General features: G+C 50.0%; 2 protein-coding genes across 2 annotated transcripts; both read left to right on the top strand.

Moving 5' to 3' along the window:
• Positions 1-6,848: 6,848 nt before the first annotated feature.
• On the top strand, positions 6,849-11,823 carry LOC311526897 (zona pellucida sperm-binding protein 3-like; the record flags this gene model as incomplete). The annotated part of the gene is made up of 9 exons (XM_084640361.1): positions 6,849-7,034; positions 7,781-7,899; positions 7,980-8,083; positions 8,160-8,337; positions 8,415-8,535; positions 8,636-8,727; positions 8,816-8,958; positions 9,122-9,247; positions 11,649-11,823. The coding sequence occupies 9 exons, from the start codon at positions 6,849-6,851 to the stop codon at positions 11,780-11,782; spliced, it is 1,203 nt and encodes a 400-aa protein (XP_084496487.1). The 3' UTR covers positions 11,783-11,823.
• A 3,869-nt stretch (positions 11,824-15,692) lies between these two features.
• On the top strand, positions 15,693-18,838 carry LOC311527433 (zona pellucida sperm-binding protein 3-like; the record flags this gene model as incomplete). Its single annotated transcript, XM_084641410.1, has 9 exons — positions 15,693-16,106; positions 16,758-16,876; positions 16,957-17,060; positions 17,134-17,311; positions 17,392-17,512; positions 17,613-17,704; positions 17,793-17,938; positions 18,062-18,187; positions 18,732-18,838. 9 exons carry the CDS (start codon positions 15,693-15,695, stop codon positions 18,836-18,838), a joined length of 1,407 nt encoding a protein of 468 aa, XP_084497536.1.
• Between the last annotated feature and the right edge of the window lie 245 nt (positions 18,839-19,083).

Consider the following 19,083-nt stretch of genomic DNA (forward strand, 5'->3'; position numbering starts at 1 on the left):
AACCCCAATGACTTGATTCTGGTCTGTGACGTATTAATGGGCAAGGGAGATGCCTTCCCTTCTGTGGGGAAGGAAATGGTGTGGTTGATGCACCAACCACATTATGGACGCACCCACGGGGCTGCATGGGGAGAGATCATGTGAGGGTGAAGAAAGCAGAGATTGCTGCCTTCAGGCTCCCAGAGGCAAATGGCAGGGGGATTTCCCTCCATCTGAACTGTCCATCTGGCACCTGTAACCATTACAGGGCTCTTGCAGTAGAGAGAACACACATCCCCCAGCCACTGTGCCCTCTAAGTGAAACAGATGCCATGAGGGAGTTCCTACTGACTCCATGACTGGCTTTAGGTGATGCTCTAGGGCAAGGGTTTTTAAACTTCATTGCACTGTAATCCCCATTGTCCAACTACTGCCCTGGTCCAGGGGGTCAAACCCCCAGGGCTTACCCTGGGGAGCAGGGGCTGTAACCTGAGCCCCACTGCCTAGGGCAAAAGACTGAGATCTGCCAAACAGGGCTGAAGCCCTTGTGCTTTGGCCCTGGGCACTGGGGCTCAGTTGGCAACTTTAGTTTGAGCCAGTCTAACACAGCCTTGGCAAACCCATTAAAATGGGGTGGTGACCCACTTTGGGATCCTAACCTGCAGTTTAAGAACTGCTGCTCTAGGGTAACTACTCACCTTAGAGAGAAGGATCGGGGCACTTTAGACAAATTGCTCTCACCATGGACTGAAATCATGGCTGGGGTGAACTCTTTAGGCTCAGGCTAGTTAGTTCTGCAGGCTAGCCCTGTTCTCTTGCCACCAGGCCTAGGCAGAAAGTGTCTTAAAAAAAACTTTCCAGTTTCTGTGCCCTTACCTGCAGTGGAGTGAGGCCTGTACAACAATGATCATGCAGCCTCTACTCAAACCCAAGTGTAAAGGGCTCTATCTAGGTCTCTACCGTGGTAGAGACAACACAGCCAACCCTGCTCTAGGACAGGATGTCACTTCTTCAACATCTGCCCTTTAGCTGTGTGGAGAGCAGATCCAAGACCAGGGTTGCACAAATAAACCTCCTCAGCAGGCCAGAGGAGAGCAAAGGGAGCAGCAGCGTGTATGTTCCCAGAACAAGCTCTCTGCCGGAGTGGTTATTCACCCTCTCCCGTGTGATGCTGCAGTGGGGCAGGAGCAGCCTCTTTCCTCCAACACATGCAGCTCTCTGAGCAGGGGCCCTTGGAGGCTTGCTGTGCACCTGCAAGTGGAAGGGACTCTGAGCGAGTAAGGTCCTGACAGGGACTGTCTAAGGTCAGAGCGCCTCATCTACAGTGTCCAATGACTCCCCCAATGCCCTGGGAGGTAGGGGAATGCTGACCACCTTTCATACAAGGGGGGAAAAGACAGGGTTATTAAGTGAGGTTGCCCAGGAAGGCTTTGGCACAATGTGGAATTTAACCTTGGTCTCTTGCATGCCAAGGTGGTGTCTCAACCATCAGACCATGTCTCTCAATGCTTTTCAGCCCATATTCCCAAAGTCCCTCTGTTCTTGAAGGGACCCCTCTGACTAGCTGAGATCCAGCCCTCAAGCCGTAGATACATTTCCCCCTGCCTCTGGCACAACTCCAGCCCTTCCTCTAAAATATGGGTCCTCTAGTTGGGAAGCTCCAAGACCCTGACATCCTTCAAATCCCCCTCCTTTCCCTGCACTCAGCTTGTTTCTCTCCCTCCCGAATATTGTTGACTGTATCTAGACAAACAGCAGGAATCATTCCTGTCCTCATTTCACAGAGAAGACTCTAAGGTTCAGTGCTGCTAAGCCAAAATTAGTGGCCAGCTCCCAAACTAAGAGGAGTTGGTGCTGCATGAGGGGTGTGGATTCAATGCCTGGAGGTACTGCAGCTGGTAGAGCTGTCAGGCCCTGACCTGCCAGTTTTCTGGCTTTCTCGGGTGCCTTGAAGAGGGGATGCAAAATCTGATTTTTAAATAGAAATTTTGCTGCAACTTTCACTAAACTGGGAAAAGAGAAATTCCATCATGTGGAGCCAAAATTACACCCCTGGGACTCACCTGGTTTGGACACAGTCCTCTGCCCCTTGACCTAACCTTTCTGTCGGTGGGCTTCACAGCTGCTTGGCAGAGAATCAGGATTCCTGGGTTCTCGACCCAGCTGTGGGAGGAGACTGTGGTCTCGTGCTTAGCACAGGGAAGGTAACCGACCACATTCACTCCATGCATTCATTCATTCATGCACGGCTGTGACTGGGGTCATCTGGAGAGACCTGGGTTTTATCTCTAGCTTACCCAGGGGGAACATGATGTAACCTCTCAGTTAGCTTAGCTCTAAGATGCCGGAGCATGAGAGCTGCCTTGCCCTAGTATAGGGCAATGAAGCCTTAATCAGTTATTAGTGCTGCAGGAACAAATACGTATTAAGAGCTGTCAGTGGAATGGACCATAGAATCATAGAATATCAGGGTTGGAAGGGACCCCAGAAGGTCATCTAGTCCAAACCCCCTGCTCGAAGCAGGACCAATTCCCAGTTAAATCATCCCAGCCAGGGCTTTGTCAAGCCTGACCTTAAAAACCTCTAAGGAAGGAGATTCTACCACCTCCCTAGGTAACGCATTACAGTGTTCCACCACCCTCTTAGTGAAAAAGTTTTTCCTAATATCCAATCTAAACCTCCCCCACTGCAACTTGAGACCATTACTCCTCGTTCTGTCATCTGCTACCATTGAGAACAGTCTAGAGCCATCCTCTTTGGAACCCCCTTTCAGGTAGTTGAAAGCAGCTATCAAATCCCCCCTCATTCTTCTCTTCTGCAGGCTAAACAATCCCAGCTCCCTCAGCCTCTCCTCATAAGTCATGTGTTCCAGACCCCTAATCATTTTTGTTGCCCTTCGCTGGACTCTCTCCAATTTATCCACATCCTTCTTGTAGTGTGGGGCCCAAAACTGGACACAGTACTCCAGATGAGGCCTCACCAATGTCGAATAGAGGGGAACGATCACGTCCCTCGATCTGCTCGCTATGCCCCTACTTATACATCCCAAAATGCCATTGGCCTTCTTGGCAACAAGGGCACACTGCTGACTCATATCCAGCTTCTCGTCCACTGTCACCCCTAGGTCCTTTTCTGCAGAACTGCTGCCTAGCCATTCGGTCCCTAGTCTGTAGCTGTGCATTGGGTTCTTCCATCCTAAGTGCAGGACCCTGCACTTATCCTTATTGAACCTCATCAGATTTCTTTTGGCCCAATCCTCCAATTTGTCTAGGTCCTTCTGTATCCTATCCCTCCCCTCCAGCGTATCTACCACTCCTCCCAGTTTAGTATCATCCACAAATTTACTGAGAGTGCAATCCACACCATCCTCCAGATCATTTATGAAGATATTGAACAAAACCGGCCCCAGGACCGACCCTTGGGGCACTCCACTTGATACCGGCTGCCAACTAGACATGGAGCCATTGATCACTACCCGTTGAGCCCGACAATCTAGCCAGCTTTCTACCCACCTTATAGTGCATTCATCCAGCCCATACTTCCTTAACTTGCTGACAAGAATACTGTGGGAGACCGTGTCAAAAGCTTTGCTAAAGTCAAGAAACAATACATCCACTGCTTTCCCTTCATCCACAGAACCAGTAATCTCATCATAAAAGGCGATTAGATTAGTCAGGCATGACCTTCCCTTGGTGAATCCATGCTGGCTGTTCCTGATCACTTTCCTCTCATGCAAGTGCTTCAGGATTGATTCTTTGAGGACCTGCTCCATGATTTTTCCAGGGACTGAGGTGAGGCTGACTGGCCTGTAGTTCCCAGGATCCTCCTTCTTCCCTTTTTTAAAGATTGGCACTACATTAGCCTTTTTCCAGTCATCCGGGACTTCCCCGGTTCGCCACGAGTTTTCAAAGATAATGGCCAATGGCTCTACAATCACAGCCGCCAATTCCTTCAGCACTCTCGGATGCAACTCGTCCGGCCCCATGGACTTGTGCACGTCCAACTTTTCTAAATAGTCCCTAACTACCTCTATCTCCACAGAGGGCTGGCCATCTCTTCCCCATTTTGTGATGCCCAGCGCAGCAGTCTGGGAGCTGACCTTGTTAGTGAAAACAGAGGCAAAAAAAGCATTGAGTACATTAGCTCAGTTGCATGCCATCCCATGGGCTCCCCACAGGTATGGTGTTGAGAACAAGTGTCTGTCTCCCTCTGGGCACACTGTCATTCCATGCAGGCTCTCAGCAGTCCCATTCGTTGCTCCATCAAACCAGAGATAAAGTTGAATAACTTCATATGGACTAGCTTTTGGAGCTTGCCCCTGGTGCAGGCCACTAGATTCCCACAGGGGTACCTCTGTCCCAAGAACCAACTGACAGAGGGTACTGGGAGACACCGGGGGACAGGGACCCCCTGGGTTCACCAAAAGAATGTCATGTAAGGTCTCGAATGAAACCCCGGGTCACACAGGTCATCATAACCTTTGTGAGATGTAGGCATGGGAAGCATGCAAGGAGCACTGAAAATTACAATCTGTAGGCCTTGTAGATGAAGCAGGCCTCTCAAAGGTGTGCATCTTGAGACAAACTCCTCCAGTCAGCAAATGAGGAGCTGGCAGAGACTTCAGAAAGAAACTAACAGGATGAAGTCAACATTGGAGGGGGAACCCTAGCTAGAGGTAAACATCAAAGGTGCATTCTGGTGTATTTGAGGAGCAAAAAGACACCCTGACATCAGGTGCCTAGGAAGTAAACTGACAGCGAGTTGGTGTCATGAAAAAGGAGTCTCAGCCAGGCTTAGCTGAAAATGCTGGAGAGAACTTGGGTGAGAGACACTTTTCGAGACTGGAGGATAACTTGTTAGTTAAGTGGAGGCTCCAGAACGCAAGTTATGATTTTGTTTCACAGCTAGCCGTTTGTTTCCAGCTCTCACACCATTTTTATGTGACTATTCTGTCTTAAATAAATCTCCTTTTGCTTTAGAATTCGGCTGAAGCGTAGTGTGTGATACAAGAGCGGTGAGCTAACGCCAAACTAGTAAAGGGGGACGCCCTGTCCTTTAGCAACAGAAGGTCTGGGATTTCTGTGGATCTCCAGTGATCAGGGTGGATCCCACATTGAAGGGACTTGAAGCCTGGGGCGCATTGATTGTCAACCTGCCAGGCAAAACACAGGGCTGGGCTATCCCAGAGAAGAATGCTTGAGGCGCTGATGGGCTGGTTGCATTGGGGAGCTAACACCCAGCTGGCACAGGCAAGGCTCCTTCATACTGGAGGCTGGTGGCAACTAGGTTGCTGCACAGCCCTGGCTGCCCTGAGAAGTGTCACAGTCCCTATCCCAGGAATCTCGGTTTCAAATGGATCCTCCCTCCAGGACAGGCCCTCTCTTCGCTTTGAGAAACAAACCATTCTGGGGAGGGGAGATATGGGGGCAGATGTGGGTACACGTTGGGGAAAACAATTCAACCCAGCAAACTCCACCCCAACCCTGGAAGGAGAACACCAGTTCTGGAACTCATCTGACGAGTTATGCGAATATTAGAGAGGACACAAATTTCCCCTTGAACAGATTTTACTTTCACACTTATCCACAGTGGAACACTTGGTGGGCCAGACTGAGAGAGCATGTGACCAGGAATGCGGCTGTAGTCCGGTGGGAGGTGGAAGCACTGGAGACTGGTCCCTCTTTCATCATTTATCCACAACAGAACAGCTTGAATGGGAAAGTAGGAGGAAGCCCAACATCAGAATGTCCCCTAGCTCAGTGGTTCAAGCATTCTTCTGAGAGATGGGAGACCCCTGTTCACGTCCTTTCTCTCCCCTCAGCAGAGAGGGGGAATGAAACCTGGGTCTCCCATATTCCAGGTGAATGCTCTAACCGCTGGGCTAAAACATCTGAGGAGGACACCACGTCCTGCTTCAGTGCAATTGTGAATGGGGTCAACATGGGCAAGCAGCACAGCTAGTGAATTGAGCTCCGCATATGAGGTAGGCAACTAAATGCCTAACTTCCCCTGGCTCATGGATGGCTCTGGGCTTAGGTGGGAGACAGGTGCCCGGACTCCCAGAGGGAGGCAGCTGGGCATGGGCCCAGAGGCTGAGACACGGGCACCAGGGACCTTTATAGTGTAAAAACTTCGGTGCTGCTGAATTTGGACACCTACAGAGTTCGCTATATGGTTTGTATCAGAGGGGAGTGGGTGGGTCTGATGAAGAGGGTATTCACCCACGGAAGCTTATGCTCCAATACCTCTGTTAGTCTATAAGGTGCCTCAGGACTCTTTGCCGCTGTGTGATTTGTGGATCACAGTGGAGCCAAACCCAGGATTTACAGGCCTAAATTGGGGATTGAGGGGCCTGGGTCCCTTTGTGGTGGAGCCCACCCTTAGCCTTCCATTGAACGAAACAGGGCAGGAATTTTCCAAACTGCAGCTGATGTACTGACCAACAGGTGGAGCTGATTCCCATTGGCCCTCCTATTTCCCTGGTTCAGGGCGTGGGCACTGGGCATGATTGGGCCCCGGTTACCTGCAGATTAGGGGAGGGTGTTAATTACCTGGGACAGCTGTCACCTGGCTCTGAGTCACGGAATAAAGCCCCAGAGCAGCAGTTTCCCTCCATACTGGATTTGCTGCAAGCAGGCAAGATGGGGTACAGAAACAACCTGTGCTTTGTTCTTCTGTGCTGGGTGGTCAGTGGGGTGACCTGTTACAATCCCTGGGATTTCTCTAGGATTGACTCTGCCATCTGGAGACCCACCCCCAGGGCTGAGCCCCCTCAACGACAAGCCCATGTTCTCTCTGTTGCCCAGCCCTACCCCTGGGCTCGGGCTGATACTTCCCAGCTCAGGGCTGTGTCCGTGCTGCAGCCTGTCATGGTGCAGTGTGAGGAGGCTCAGATGGTGATCACTGTGCACAGGGATCTGTTTGGGATGGGGAGACTGATCAAAGCTGCTGACCTGAGCCTTGGCCCAGCTGCCTGCCGGTACGTGTCCCTTAATGATGCAGAGAACACAGTGATCTTTGTAGCTGGGCTCCATGAATGTGGCAGCACCTTGCAGGTAAGGATTTATGCAAGTCAGGAGCCCCTACTGATCCCTAGCATCACTGCCCCTGCCTTGTCTGATGGGGTAAAAATGGGGCAGCAGGAGAGAACAGTGGGTGGGATTTTGTCCATGTTATTGATAAGCTCCCTGGTTTTTCCTGGGTGCTTCTTCTTAGCTTCCAGTCTCATGCGCCAGGCAAAGAATTCTGCCTTGCTCAGCTCCTGGAGCAGGCTCACAAGTGGAGCCTGAAGAGGGTGCTCTTGTGGCTCAGACAGACTTTACTTCTAGCCCCCCCGTCCAAAGTCTGTCTGCAGACTCCACAGACCGGAGCCTGCAACTGAATAAACTGATTGGTGTTAGCCTGAGCTCTGCATAGTCTGTAGGAGGGAAAGGGACAGACTACTGGCTTCCTTAATCCCTGGTCAAAATTCACCTCAAGGCAGCTAACAGATTAACCCTGGGGGTTTTACTGTCTGAGATTCCTTCACAACCTGCACAGAGGAAAAGAGTGAGCAGAGTTGTGTAAAATGGCACTACTGTGGTGCTCATCTTCCGATGGCTGCTCTAGCAGACTGAGCTCTGAAATCCCCTGCTTCTAGTGTCCAGTCCTTCCAAAGGCAGTTGCCAGTTGACTGGGCACTGGTTGGAAAACTTGAGCTCAAGTTTTCCATCTGGCTGAGGCTTGTTCTTGGGCTCATCTGAATGACTTTACAAATGCTCTGTGTACTAGTGTTAACCCTTCCATGTCTGCTGCTTCCTAGATGACCCCAGACTCCCTGGTTTACAGCACAAGCCTGAACTATAACCCCACCCCTGCCAGCAACCCAGTGATCCTGAGAACCAATCCAGCTGTGATTCCCATTGAGTGTCACTACCCCAGGTGAGAGTCTGAGATGCTCAGATCCCCTCTCTCCCCTTCTGGAATCTGGCTCAGTGACTGAGGTTTGCTCCTCCTCCCAGGAAGGACAATGTGAGCAGTAAAGCCATCAAGCCAACATGGGTTCCCTTCAGCTCCACCCTGTCTGCTGAGGAGAGGCTGGATTTCTCCCTGCACCTGATGAATGGTAGGTGGGAGGAGCCTTCAGGGGAGCCCAGCCCTGCCTGCCTGTCTGTCCTGCTCAATGTGAACTTGCCTTGCAGATGACTGGAGTGCTGAGAGACCCTCCAATGGATTCCAGCTGGGGGAGGTCATGCATATCCAAGCTGATGTCCACACTGGGAACCATGTGGCTCTGAGGCTCTTTGTGGACAGCTGTGTGGCCACCCTGAGCCCAGACAGGGACTCCTCTCCCCGCTATGCTGTCATTGACTTCAATGGGTAAGAGCTGGGAGCCCTTTCTAGACTAAAACAAGACTGATCAGGGACTCTTACTGACCCTTGATTCTTGTGTGTAGGTGCCTGGTGGATGGGAGATCAGATGACACCACCTCGGCCTTCATATCCCCCAGGCCCAGGCAGGACACGCTGCAGTTCATGGTGGATGTGTTCAGGTTTGCAGGAGATGCCAGGAACTTGGTGAGAGCCCACATTTCTGCTCCAAGTCGATTTCCCCAGGCTAAGCAGCTGTTAGGGTCCCCTGGGATGGTCCTAACCCCTCTTCCCACTTCCCTTCCAGATCTACATCACCTGTCATCTGAAAGTCACTGCAGCTGAGCAAGCCCCAGATCCCTTGAACAAGGCTTGTTCCTTCAACAAAGCAGGCAACATGTGAGTAGCCTAGAACCCCATCAGGGGAGTGACAGGCAGCCTAGAACAGAACTCTTCACTGTAGATGACTGTTCCTGTTCTGTTCCAGCTGGTCTCCAGTGGAAGGCACCCGAGACATCTGCAGGTGCTGTGAGACTGGGAACTGTGGGCTGGCTGGACAGTCCAGGAGAGTGAACCCTCTGGACAGATGGTCAGGGAGGCGCTTCCAGAGAGACGTGGCCTCCAGGCATGGTAGGATCTCTATAATCAGAGTTAATAGGTGGCTGTGTGGTGTTTAGGTCTCTCAATAAAAAAGGGGGTTCTGCTAGACAACCCAGGGACCTTCAGCTTGGCTTTATCACAATGTGGATAACGAAGCAACACCCATGTAGTAACATCTCTTACCTCAATACAGGTGACTCCTCACTGAGGGAGGCTGAGGCTGATGTTGTGGTAGGACCCCTATTCATCACTGATGCCTATTGGGGATCCAGGAATCTTGTGGAAGATCAAATGGAAGTAGGGAAGGCAGCATCACCAGGTACTTAACTTGTATAGTAGTAATCCATGCACCTTCAGGGCATTGGGCCTTTTATGAAAAGTGAAAACTCCCTGCAACCACCAGGCTCAGCCCTGCAACCCAAGGGAACACTGAGTAAATGGCTTTGCCAGGACAAACCTATGAGCTGTCAGACCAGTGGGGAGGACCCAAAAGAAGCAAACTAGAATCCAGGGAAGTTCTCCATCCTCCACTCCTGACTCCACCCCCAGCTGGGCTGAAGCACTAAAGTGGCTGAGACTAATTTATAATCTGCGTGGCTTGTTTAACAGGAAGTGCCTGACTCCTGCTCCAGGAAGTTATGACAAAACACATACCACAGAACCAATAGAGTGACCTTAACAGAGGGCTAGATTTAGGAGGGAACATGGAAAATTACAGTAGGGTCATAGGATTAACAAGGTGGGAATCTGATCATGTCTTGGATTTGTGGATCAACATCCAAGGAGTATGGGGAATAAAGTGGTGGTAGAAGTACATAAGTTTAGCTTATGTCCCAGCTTGGTGGGAGAAATCTCATGACTGGAATGTAGCTATAGATGGATATAGCTCCTTCAGGAAGGACAGGATTTAAAAAAAGGATACCTTGTCTATTCTTGATGTACATGTGTTCTGTGTCCTCTCCTGGATCTTAGATCAGTTTAATGTCTCTGCCTAAAGAATATATCCGGGGGGGGGGGGGAGTGCAGGTCCATTGTAGATTCCAAATCAGGAAGAAGTGGATGAGGAATTTCTAGGACATAATAGAAATATCAAAACAGGAGACCTGGTGGTAATGGGGGACTTTCTTTTCTAAGACATCTGGGTTGTCCAATACAGCAAAAACTAATTCTTCCAACAAGTTCACACTACATTCTGTTTTGGAGAGTAGAGGCAGTAACTGAGGAGAGCCATCTGAGACTTGATCCTGACCAACAGGGAGGCATTGGTAACAAATCAGAAGGTGGAAGGCAATTGGGGTGGAAGAGATCCTGCAATGATCTCTTACAAGCCTAAGGCAAGAGCAGTAAAATCAAGATAATGGACTTCAAAAATAGCCGATTAACAGACAGGTAGGGAAAGGTCCCAAGGGAAGGTAATTTAAGGGGAAAAGGAATTCAGAAGAGCTAGCAATTTCTCAAGGAGAAATATTACAAGCACACCTGCAAACTATCCCAATTTAAAGGAAAGGTAGAGTAAGGTCACTATGGCTCCATCAAGAGCTCTTTAATGTCCTAAAAATGCTAAGGAGTACAAAATGCTAGCACAAGCATGTAGGGACAAAATCAGACTAAGGCACAAAAATGAGTTACACCTGCCAAGGGACATAAAAGGCAAAAAGCCATTCTGCAAATACATTAGGAGCAAGAGACTAAGGAAAGGGGCTGCCCTTTCCTTAGTGGGGAGGGGATCTAATAAGGGATGACATCAAGAAGGCTGAGGTGTCTAGTGCCTATTTTTCTTCAGTCACCATTAAAAAGGTTTACGGTGACCAGATACTCAACACCACTATTAACAAGGTGGAAGGAACACAAGCCAAAGTAGGTAAAGAACAGGATAGAAAGTATTGAGCTGTATTCTAGTTGGCAGGGCCTGATATCTGTCCTACGGAACTAGCTGAAACCATCTCTGAACCGTTAGTGATCACTCGTCCTCCATGCACTCTGAGATGAGGTCCCAAAGGACTAGATAGGCACTACGTTTGCACCAAGCTTTAAAAAGGGGAACCAAAGGCCTGGGAAATAGGACTAGTTAGCCTAACTTTATTACAAACTGATTGTGCCATACCTTACAGGTAGGTGCCTAGAAGACAATAGGGTTATAGGGAGTAGGCAGCATGAATTGGTTTGACATTTGTTCTTGATCAATAACTGTCAAAAAAGGAAATTACTGGCCTAGTGGTGCAGGAGGTGGGGGAAGCAGATGTCAGGTGTGTGTATAGACTTTTTTAGTCAGCCTTGGATCAGTCCAATGAGTCTCATAAGCAAACTAAGGAAATGCATGTAGATGCAACTGGTTGAAAGATATTACTCAGTAATTATCAGTGGTCTGCTGTGACTCTGAGAGGGTGTATTTAAGCAGACAGTCCCTGGGTCTGGTACTAGTCAATATTTTTGTGAATCTCTTAGATAAGAGGGGTGAGTGTACTTAAAATGTGGCTGACACCGTGCAACCCCTCTCAGCTTGCACTCTGGAGTACAGGATAAGAATTCAAAACTGACTGGAGAATTCAAGATGAAAGTCCATGAAGTGCTAAGCACTACACTTAAGAAGGGAAAAATCAAATGCCTGGCTACAAAAGAGGGAATAACTGGCTTGCCTATGTAGGATACAAACACCCAGCGATTTCACTAAAGCTGGAAAAGTGCCTGGTTCCCATTCTAACCACAGATCTTTCCTACAGGTGCAGAAGAGACTCCTGGGCTGGTGCTTGGGCTGAGCTTGGTGGCGGCTGCTATTGGTTTGGCCTCCGTGACTCTGACCATCTGCTTCATATACAAAAACCGCAGCCGTGCAATGGCTGGTGCTGTCATGTGACTTGGCCCTTCTGTGTCATGTAAAATAAACCCATAAATGGACTTGAGTCTGGTCAGTGCTGACTTCTTAATGGGTGGGAGTGATGCTTTCTGTGCTGTGGGGGTAACTCAACCAGCTGGTCTCCTCATGAACTGACACTGCAGTGATTACTATTCACACAGTGGCGGGATGAGGGCAGAGTTAGCCTCTCTCCTGGCAACAGAGTTGAGCTGTTAATGTGAAATGTTGGCAGTGCTGTCCTGAGCTGCTTGGGATCTAACACCTGCTACCTGTAGTCCTTCTCCAAACAAAAGCAGTCTGCCTTAATTTGCAGGGGGAGTCATGGCTGGAAGTCACTGGTGACAACAGCTAGAGGCAGCCAGAATGCTGAGAACAGATCTAACAGCAGGCCTATCCTAGATAGAAAGGTATAAATTCCACCTCGAGGGGAGACACCCACGCTATAACTAGTGTGGCTGTGGAGTGGGAGGGGCTCCCTGCCTCCCTATGTACCAGGGTATCACTGTCAGGGCAACTAGCCCCTCACAATACCCCACTCAACCATTTTATTTTAAAGTTGGCAAGCTCAACAGCCAAGTGCAGATAAGCTTCCTCCAGCTGGAATTTACACCTGGTCAAGTCTAGGGTAGCATTATTGCTAATGAGAACAAGCTACCAGTGGACCAAACTCATCTCTGGTATAACTTCGGTGGCCAGGTATTAGTCATAGTCCTGGCCCTGCGGTGGTTCAGTAGGGCTTGGCTTATTTATACAGTGGCCCAGCCAACATCACTTAAACAACCTCCTGCACTATCTTGGTCAGAAAACTCTGCTGCATGACACCCCTTACAGTGTGGGGAAGGGACGCTGCAGCTGGGCTCTGATGACCTCTGTAGCCAGCATCCTCCATCCAACCTGCCTTGCTGTAGAAAAGTCCTGGTACAGTAAAAAGAAAAGACGTACTAGTGGCACCTTTAGAGACTAACCAGTTTATCTGAGCATCGAATGCATCCGAGGAAGTGAGCTGTAGCTCACGAAAGCTTATGCTCAAATAAATTAGCTAGTCTCTAAGGTGCCACTAGTACTCATTTTCCTTTTGCAACTACAGACTAACACGGCTGCTACTCTGAAACCTGGTACAGTAAAAACTCCCTTGGAAGGAAAACTGCAAATGCAGGGGACAGAGCAGGCCTGGGGGGGGGGGAAGGGGTGCATAGAGAGCAGGACCACTGAGGGCACCAGTAATGCTAGGGTGGAGGATGCCAGCAGCTAAGATGCATGTTCCTATCTGACAAGATGTGGAATAGGAAATAATCCCATGTGCCTCCTAAACATCTTCATAGGGCTGTGCTGCTGTGGGGAAAACTATGGCCTTGTCTACAGTGAACACTTGTGCTGAAATGTAACTCCCCTGCAATGGCAACATCATAAAACCATCGCAGGGAGTGGTGTAGCACTTCTGTCCATGTAGTTAGGATGATGGAGTGTCTGGGTAGATACTGTTCCATACATCAGCTGTTCTTGTCAATTTTGTGGCTCCAGGGGAGCCATGAAACTAACAAGAAAGCCAGTTCCCCAGCCTGGCTGCTATTCTGGCTTGGGCTGCTACCTGGGCTACCCCCTGGGAGCCCTACTGCCCCCCAGAGTCCCTGCCAGGAGTACAGCAGCCAGCTAGACTCCAGCTGTGGATCTCTCTGCTGGAAGCAAGAAGCCCCAGGTACCTGCCCTCCTGGCTGGGAGCACAGAGGCAAGAACTGTTCATGGTGGGTGGGAGGCACAGGGAGCGGGAGGTGCTGATGGGCAAGGCCCGCTGGAAGGCAGGAGGCACTGGGTTGCCAGTGGGTGCTCAGCACCCACCATTTTTTTTCCCCATGGGTGCTCCAGCCCCAGAGCACCCATGGAGTCGGCACCTGTGATGACACAAGATGCAGGGAGGAATTTTATCCCTATTTTACACCTGTGGAAACTGAGACATAGAGAGGCTGTGACATGGTCGTGGTCCCCCAAGAATATGGCAGCAGAACTAGAAGTTGAACCCTGAGCTGGGGAGTCCAAAGCCAGTGCTTCAACCACCAGAACACACCTCAAGGTCATCAGCGGGGTTCTGCACACATACTGCCCTCAAAAGAGCAGAGCTGGCTCTAGCCGCTGACCGTCCCTCTGTTCTCCCAACCTTCCCACGCCTGGTGCTGCAGAGATACTGACTGCTCAGCTGCCTCTAGGACAACTTTAACCTTCCCCCCATTCCTTAAGCTTTCAACCCAGCCCTTTGTTCCACTCTAGACAGCTCCCTGCCCCTAACATCCCTCCACTATGACTGCATTTATCTATCCAAACCTGCAGTTAGGGAGGGGTCGTGTAATCATCCCCATCTCTCACAGGGGAACTGAGGCACGCTGACAAAGGGCCAGAATTAGTGGCCACCTATCTAAATTCCCATGTAAGTGATTTTGAAAAAAAAAATGCAAAATTTGGTTTTAAAGAGAAATTTAGCTGCGGCCTTCACTGAACTGGCTACAGAGAATTTCTATCAGGTGGAACCATAAAATGCCCAACCATGATCGGCATCCAATTTAACGCAGGCCCTTTAGAACCAGCCCGTGGCCCTCTGCCCATTCAGCTAATCCACCGTATAAGTGGACTGTTCAACGGTTGGTTAGACAGCAGCAGAGTCAGGCTGCTTGTGTCAGGAATGGAAGTGTTCTCTAGTGGTTAGAACCGTGGCTACAGACAGGACAACCAACCACATGCTTTGGATGTTCGCTTCAATAGACAGCCTGGCTCAGTGGATGACACTCAGGTCTGCCATATTAATGAGCTAGATATAAATGTGACCTTTCCCAAGAGGACCATTGTGCAGCCTCTTGGTGACGTTACCTATAAAACAGGGGAGAATGAGACCTGTCTCCCCTAGTGCATGCGGAGGAAGCTAGTCAAGTATAAATACACATAAATATGAACAGCCATCGCTGGAAGCAACAAATCTTGAACTTACAGTCTCCTGGGCCCAGTTCTTCCAAGGTATTTAGGCTCCTAAATTCCATTGAGCCTAACTACCTATGAGGAGCTGGGTCATGGTTCCTAGCCCAGTGCCCTGTCCCCTGGTTGAAAGAGGAATCCTGTGTTTATCTGTGCATACAGGCACAGCATGCATGGCTCACAGAAAACCCCTGGGCTCTTCCCCAGGACCAGAAATAAAACAGAAGGATTTTGGATAGGCTAAGTTTTGGGACTTGTTCTTTGGACTGGACCTTAGCCTTCAGCAGGGGTAGCCCAACGATCTCCGTTTCACGGGGATCCCTCCCTGATCATTTCTTAGCTGTGGAAAAATATCATGATCAGATTGTTCCAACAGCATACTCAAAATTTAAAAGTAGGCCACTTGGGAGAGCTGTGGCTGGCAAACCCTTTGGTCAAATGAACTCAAGTTGGCATCCCAAAATGCACCTCAGCCGCTGAACTAGATTGCCAGTTTGGGAGCTGATCTGACTATCGACACCAAGTTCAGATAAGAGGCAAAATTCAGAGACCAGGAATTTAAACAGAGAGTGGGTTTCAAACGTAACCATGATGCAGCGATCACTGCTCCATAATAAAAATCCCCTTTGGAATTGAGTATCAGCATTGCAGACTCTGCACAGCTGATGTTTCACATCCACGACAAAATGTGTCAGATTTAATTGAATGAAACCTCACAGGAATCTCCCAGAATACAACTGATGAACTGACCAACAGGTGGAGCTGATTCCCATTGGTCCTCCCATTTCCCTGCTCCAGGGATGGGTAGTGGATGTGATTGGGCCCCAGCTGCTTGCAGTCTAGGGGAGGGTGTTCATTACCTGGAGCAGCTGTGAACTGGCTTTAGGTGCAGGGTATAAAAGGCCCACAGCAGCAGATTCTCCCCATACTGGGTTTGCTACTGGTAGGCAGGATGGGGTACAGAGGTAGCCTGGGCTTTGCTCTTCTGTGCTGGGTGGTCAGTGGGGTGACCTGTTACAATCCCTGGGATTTCTCTAGGATTGACTCTGCCGTCTGGAGACCCACCCCCAGAGCTGAGCCCCCTCAACGACAAGCCCATGTGCCTTCTCTTGCCCAGCCCTCCCCCTGGGCTCGGGTTGATGCTTCCCAGCTCAGGGCTGTGTCCCTGCTGCAGCCTGTCACAGTGCAGTGTGAGGAGGCTCAGATGGTGATCACTGTGCACAGGGATCTGTTTGGCACGGGGAGACTGATCAAAGCTGCTGACCTGAGCCTTGGCCAGGCCACCTGCAGGTACACATCCCTTAATGCTGCAGAGAACACTGTGACCTTTGCAGCTGGGCTCCATGAATGTGGCAGCACCTTGCAGGTAAGGCAGCTTCATAGAAACCAGGAGCTTCCTATTTGTGGGATTAAAAAGGGGTAACAGTGCAGCACAGGGTCTTGGCTCAGTTACTGAGCCGCTAGCTATTTCTTGGAGGGGAGGGTGTCTTTTCCCCTTAGTCTTCAGTCTCCTTACAGTTAAGAACTATTTCATGTCTTTATGCTCCAAAAGGTGGTTTAAGAGCATGCATGGGGAGTGAGCCATGGTGGCTCTGTCAGATTTCACAAGTGGACCCTTGTGCTCAGTCCAAGCCAGGGACTTTTACTGCCAGGAAAGCCCAGTTTGGCTCACTGAATTCTGTGAGATCTCCAAACCCTGTAGATGGGAAGGAGGCAGCTGAATGTGTTTCTGTACTCTGCTAGCGCAGTAACTTGAGAAGTGGAGTGAGTGTGTTTTACATGGGGGGGGGGGCAGTTACTGTATGGCACATACCTCAGAACAGGCACAGAGGAAACGCGTGAATAGTCATGCGAAGGGGGGCACTACCATAGCTCCAGTATTTTGATGGCTGCTCAGCAGAATGAGCACAGGAACTACTTGTTGGAAGACATGCCCGCTTCCTGGAGAACTGTCTTAAATTCTCAGCTCTCAGCTGAACTACTTGCCCTTAATCTGTCCAATGTCCCCTCCTTCCAGATGACCCCAGACTCCCTGGTTTACAGCACAAGCCTGAACTATAACCCCACCCCTGCCAGCAACCCAGTGATCCTGAGAACCAATCCAGCTGTGATTCCCATTGAGTGTCACTACCCCAGGTGAGAGTCTGAGATGCTCAGATCCCCTCCCTCCCCTTCTGGAATCTGGCTCAGTGACTGAGGTTTGCTCCTCCTCCCAGGAAGGACAATGTGAGCAGTAAAGCCATCAAGCCAACATGGGTTCCCTTCAGCTCCACCCTGTCTGCTGAGGAGAGGCTGGATTTCTCCCTGCACCTGATGAATGGTAGGTGGGAGGAGCCTTCAGGGGAGCTGAGCCCTGTCCTGTCTGTCCTGCTCACTGTGAACTTGCCTTGCAGATGACTGGAGTGCTGAGAGACCCTCCAATGGATTCCAGCTGGGGGAGGTCATGCATATCCAAGCTGATGTCCACACTGGGAACCATGTGGCTTTGAGGCTCTTTGTGGACAGCTGTGTGGCCACCCTGAGCCCAGACAGGGACTCCTCTCCCCGCTATGCTGTCATTGACTTCAATGGGTAAGAGCTGGGAGCCCTTTCTAGTCTAGAATCTACCTCAAGTCTGTGGGGATCTTACTAACCAGAGTTCTTGTGTGTAGGTGCCTGGTGGATGGGAGATCAGATGACACCACCTCGGCCTTCATATCCCCCAGGCCCAGGCAGGACTCACTGCAGTTCATGGTGGATGTGTTCAGGTTTGCAGGAGATGCCAGGAACTTGGTGAGAGCCCACATTTCTGCTCCAAGTCGATTTCCCCAGGCTAAGCAGCTGTTAGGGTCCCCTGGGATGGTCCTAACCCCTCTTCCCACTTCCCTTCCAGATCTACATCACCTGTCATCTGAAAGTCACTGCAGCTGAGCAAGCCCCAGATCCCTTGAACAAGGCTTGTTCCTTCAACAAAGCAGGCAACATGTGAGTAGCCTAGAACCCCATCAGGGGAGTGACAGGCAGCCTAGAACAGAACTCTTCACTGTAGATGACTGTTCCTGTTCTGTTCCAGCTGGTCTCCAGTGGAAGGCATCCGAGACATCTGCAGGTGCTGTGAGACTGGGAACTGCGCATTCCTTGGAGGACAGTCTGGGAGAGGCAGCCCTCTGGACAGATGGTCAGGGAGGCGCTTCCAGAGAGATGTGGCCTCCAGGCATGGTAGGTTCTGTGCCCACTTCACCTGGGAAGATGTCTGGCTTACTCCAGCAGACTGTTCCTAGGGGATCTTCCACCCAAAATGGGATGGATTGGTTTTCTAGTAGTGCTTCTCTCCCAATACAGGTGAGCCCTTGGTGAGGGAAGCTGAGGCTGATGTTGTGGTAGGACCCATGATCATCTTGGATACTGATCAAGGATCAAGGGATCTCTCAGTTGCTCAAATGGAAGCAGAGAAGGCAGCATCAGAGGGTAACTAGTTCTAATGAACAAGTCTCATGGTGCCTCTATTGTCACTACTAATCTACATTGGGTTTGCTGGGAAAAGATGCACTAAAAGATGGAAGAAATGAGTTTTACAAAGTCAGTTGTAAGAATCCCTTAGTCCAAGGAGGGAGTGTTAATAATGAGTCAACAAGACTCAAGAAGGGCTCCTTGTTGAGAGGGTCCAACCAGAGCCAGTCATACATAGGACTGTCGGCCACTGTAGCCTGGGCTTACCTGCTGGGACACCAGTTGTGTGACCTGAGACCTGCAACCTATTATCCAGTGGGATTTATAAAGAGGTGCTGATCTCCTGCTCCAGCCACTTCTAGTAGACAAACTCCAATATGTATGGCTATAAAAGACTTCAAAAAACACAGCCCTACAATACAGCTCAAAGAAAAAATCCCCCATTTTATTAACTGTGGCCTTGACTCATGTACCCAGCGAGTCCCTGGTAGATTTTTGGAGAGGAGAGGTTGCTGGAGAAGCAACTAGCTGCAGTTTTAACCATGTGTCCTTCCTCTTCTAGGATTCTCTTCCACAGCTGGTCTGATCTCAGTGGCAGCTGCCATTGCACTGGCCTTTATTACACTGGGGATACTCGTATACAGAAGATGCAGCCATTCCAGTGCCTGAGCAGTCACAGCCCTTTTTACCTTCTGTCTAATGTAAATAAACCCCAATGACTTGATTCTGGTCTGTGACGTATTAATGGGCAAGGGAGATGCCTTCCCTTCTGTGGGGAAGGAAATGGTGTGGTTGATGCACCAACCACATTATGGACACACCCACGGGGCTGCATGGGGAGAGATCATGTGAGGGTGAAGAAAGCAGAGATTGCTGCCTTCAGGCTCCCAGAGGCAAATGGCAGGGGGATTTCC

Source organism: Lepidochelys olivacea (genome assembly GCF_965140295.1).
Source record: "Lepidochelys olivacea isolate rLepOli2 genome assembly, chromosome: 10".
NCBI lineage: Eukaryota > Metazoa > Chordata > Testudines > Cheloniidae > Lepidochelys > Lepidochelys olivacea.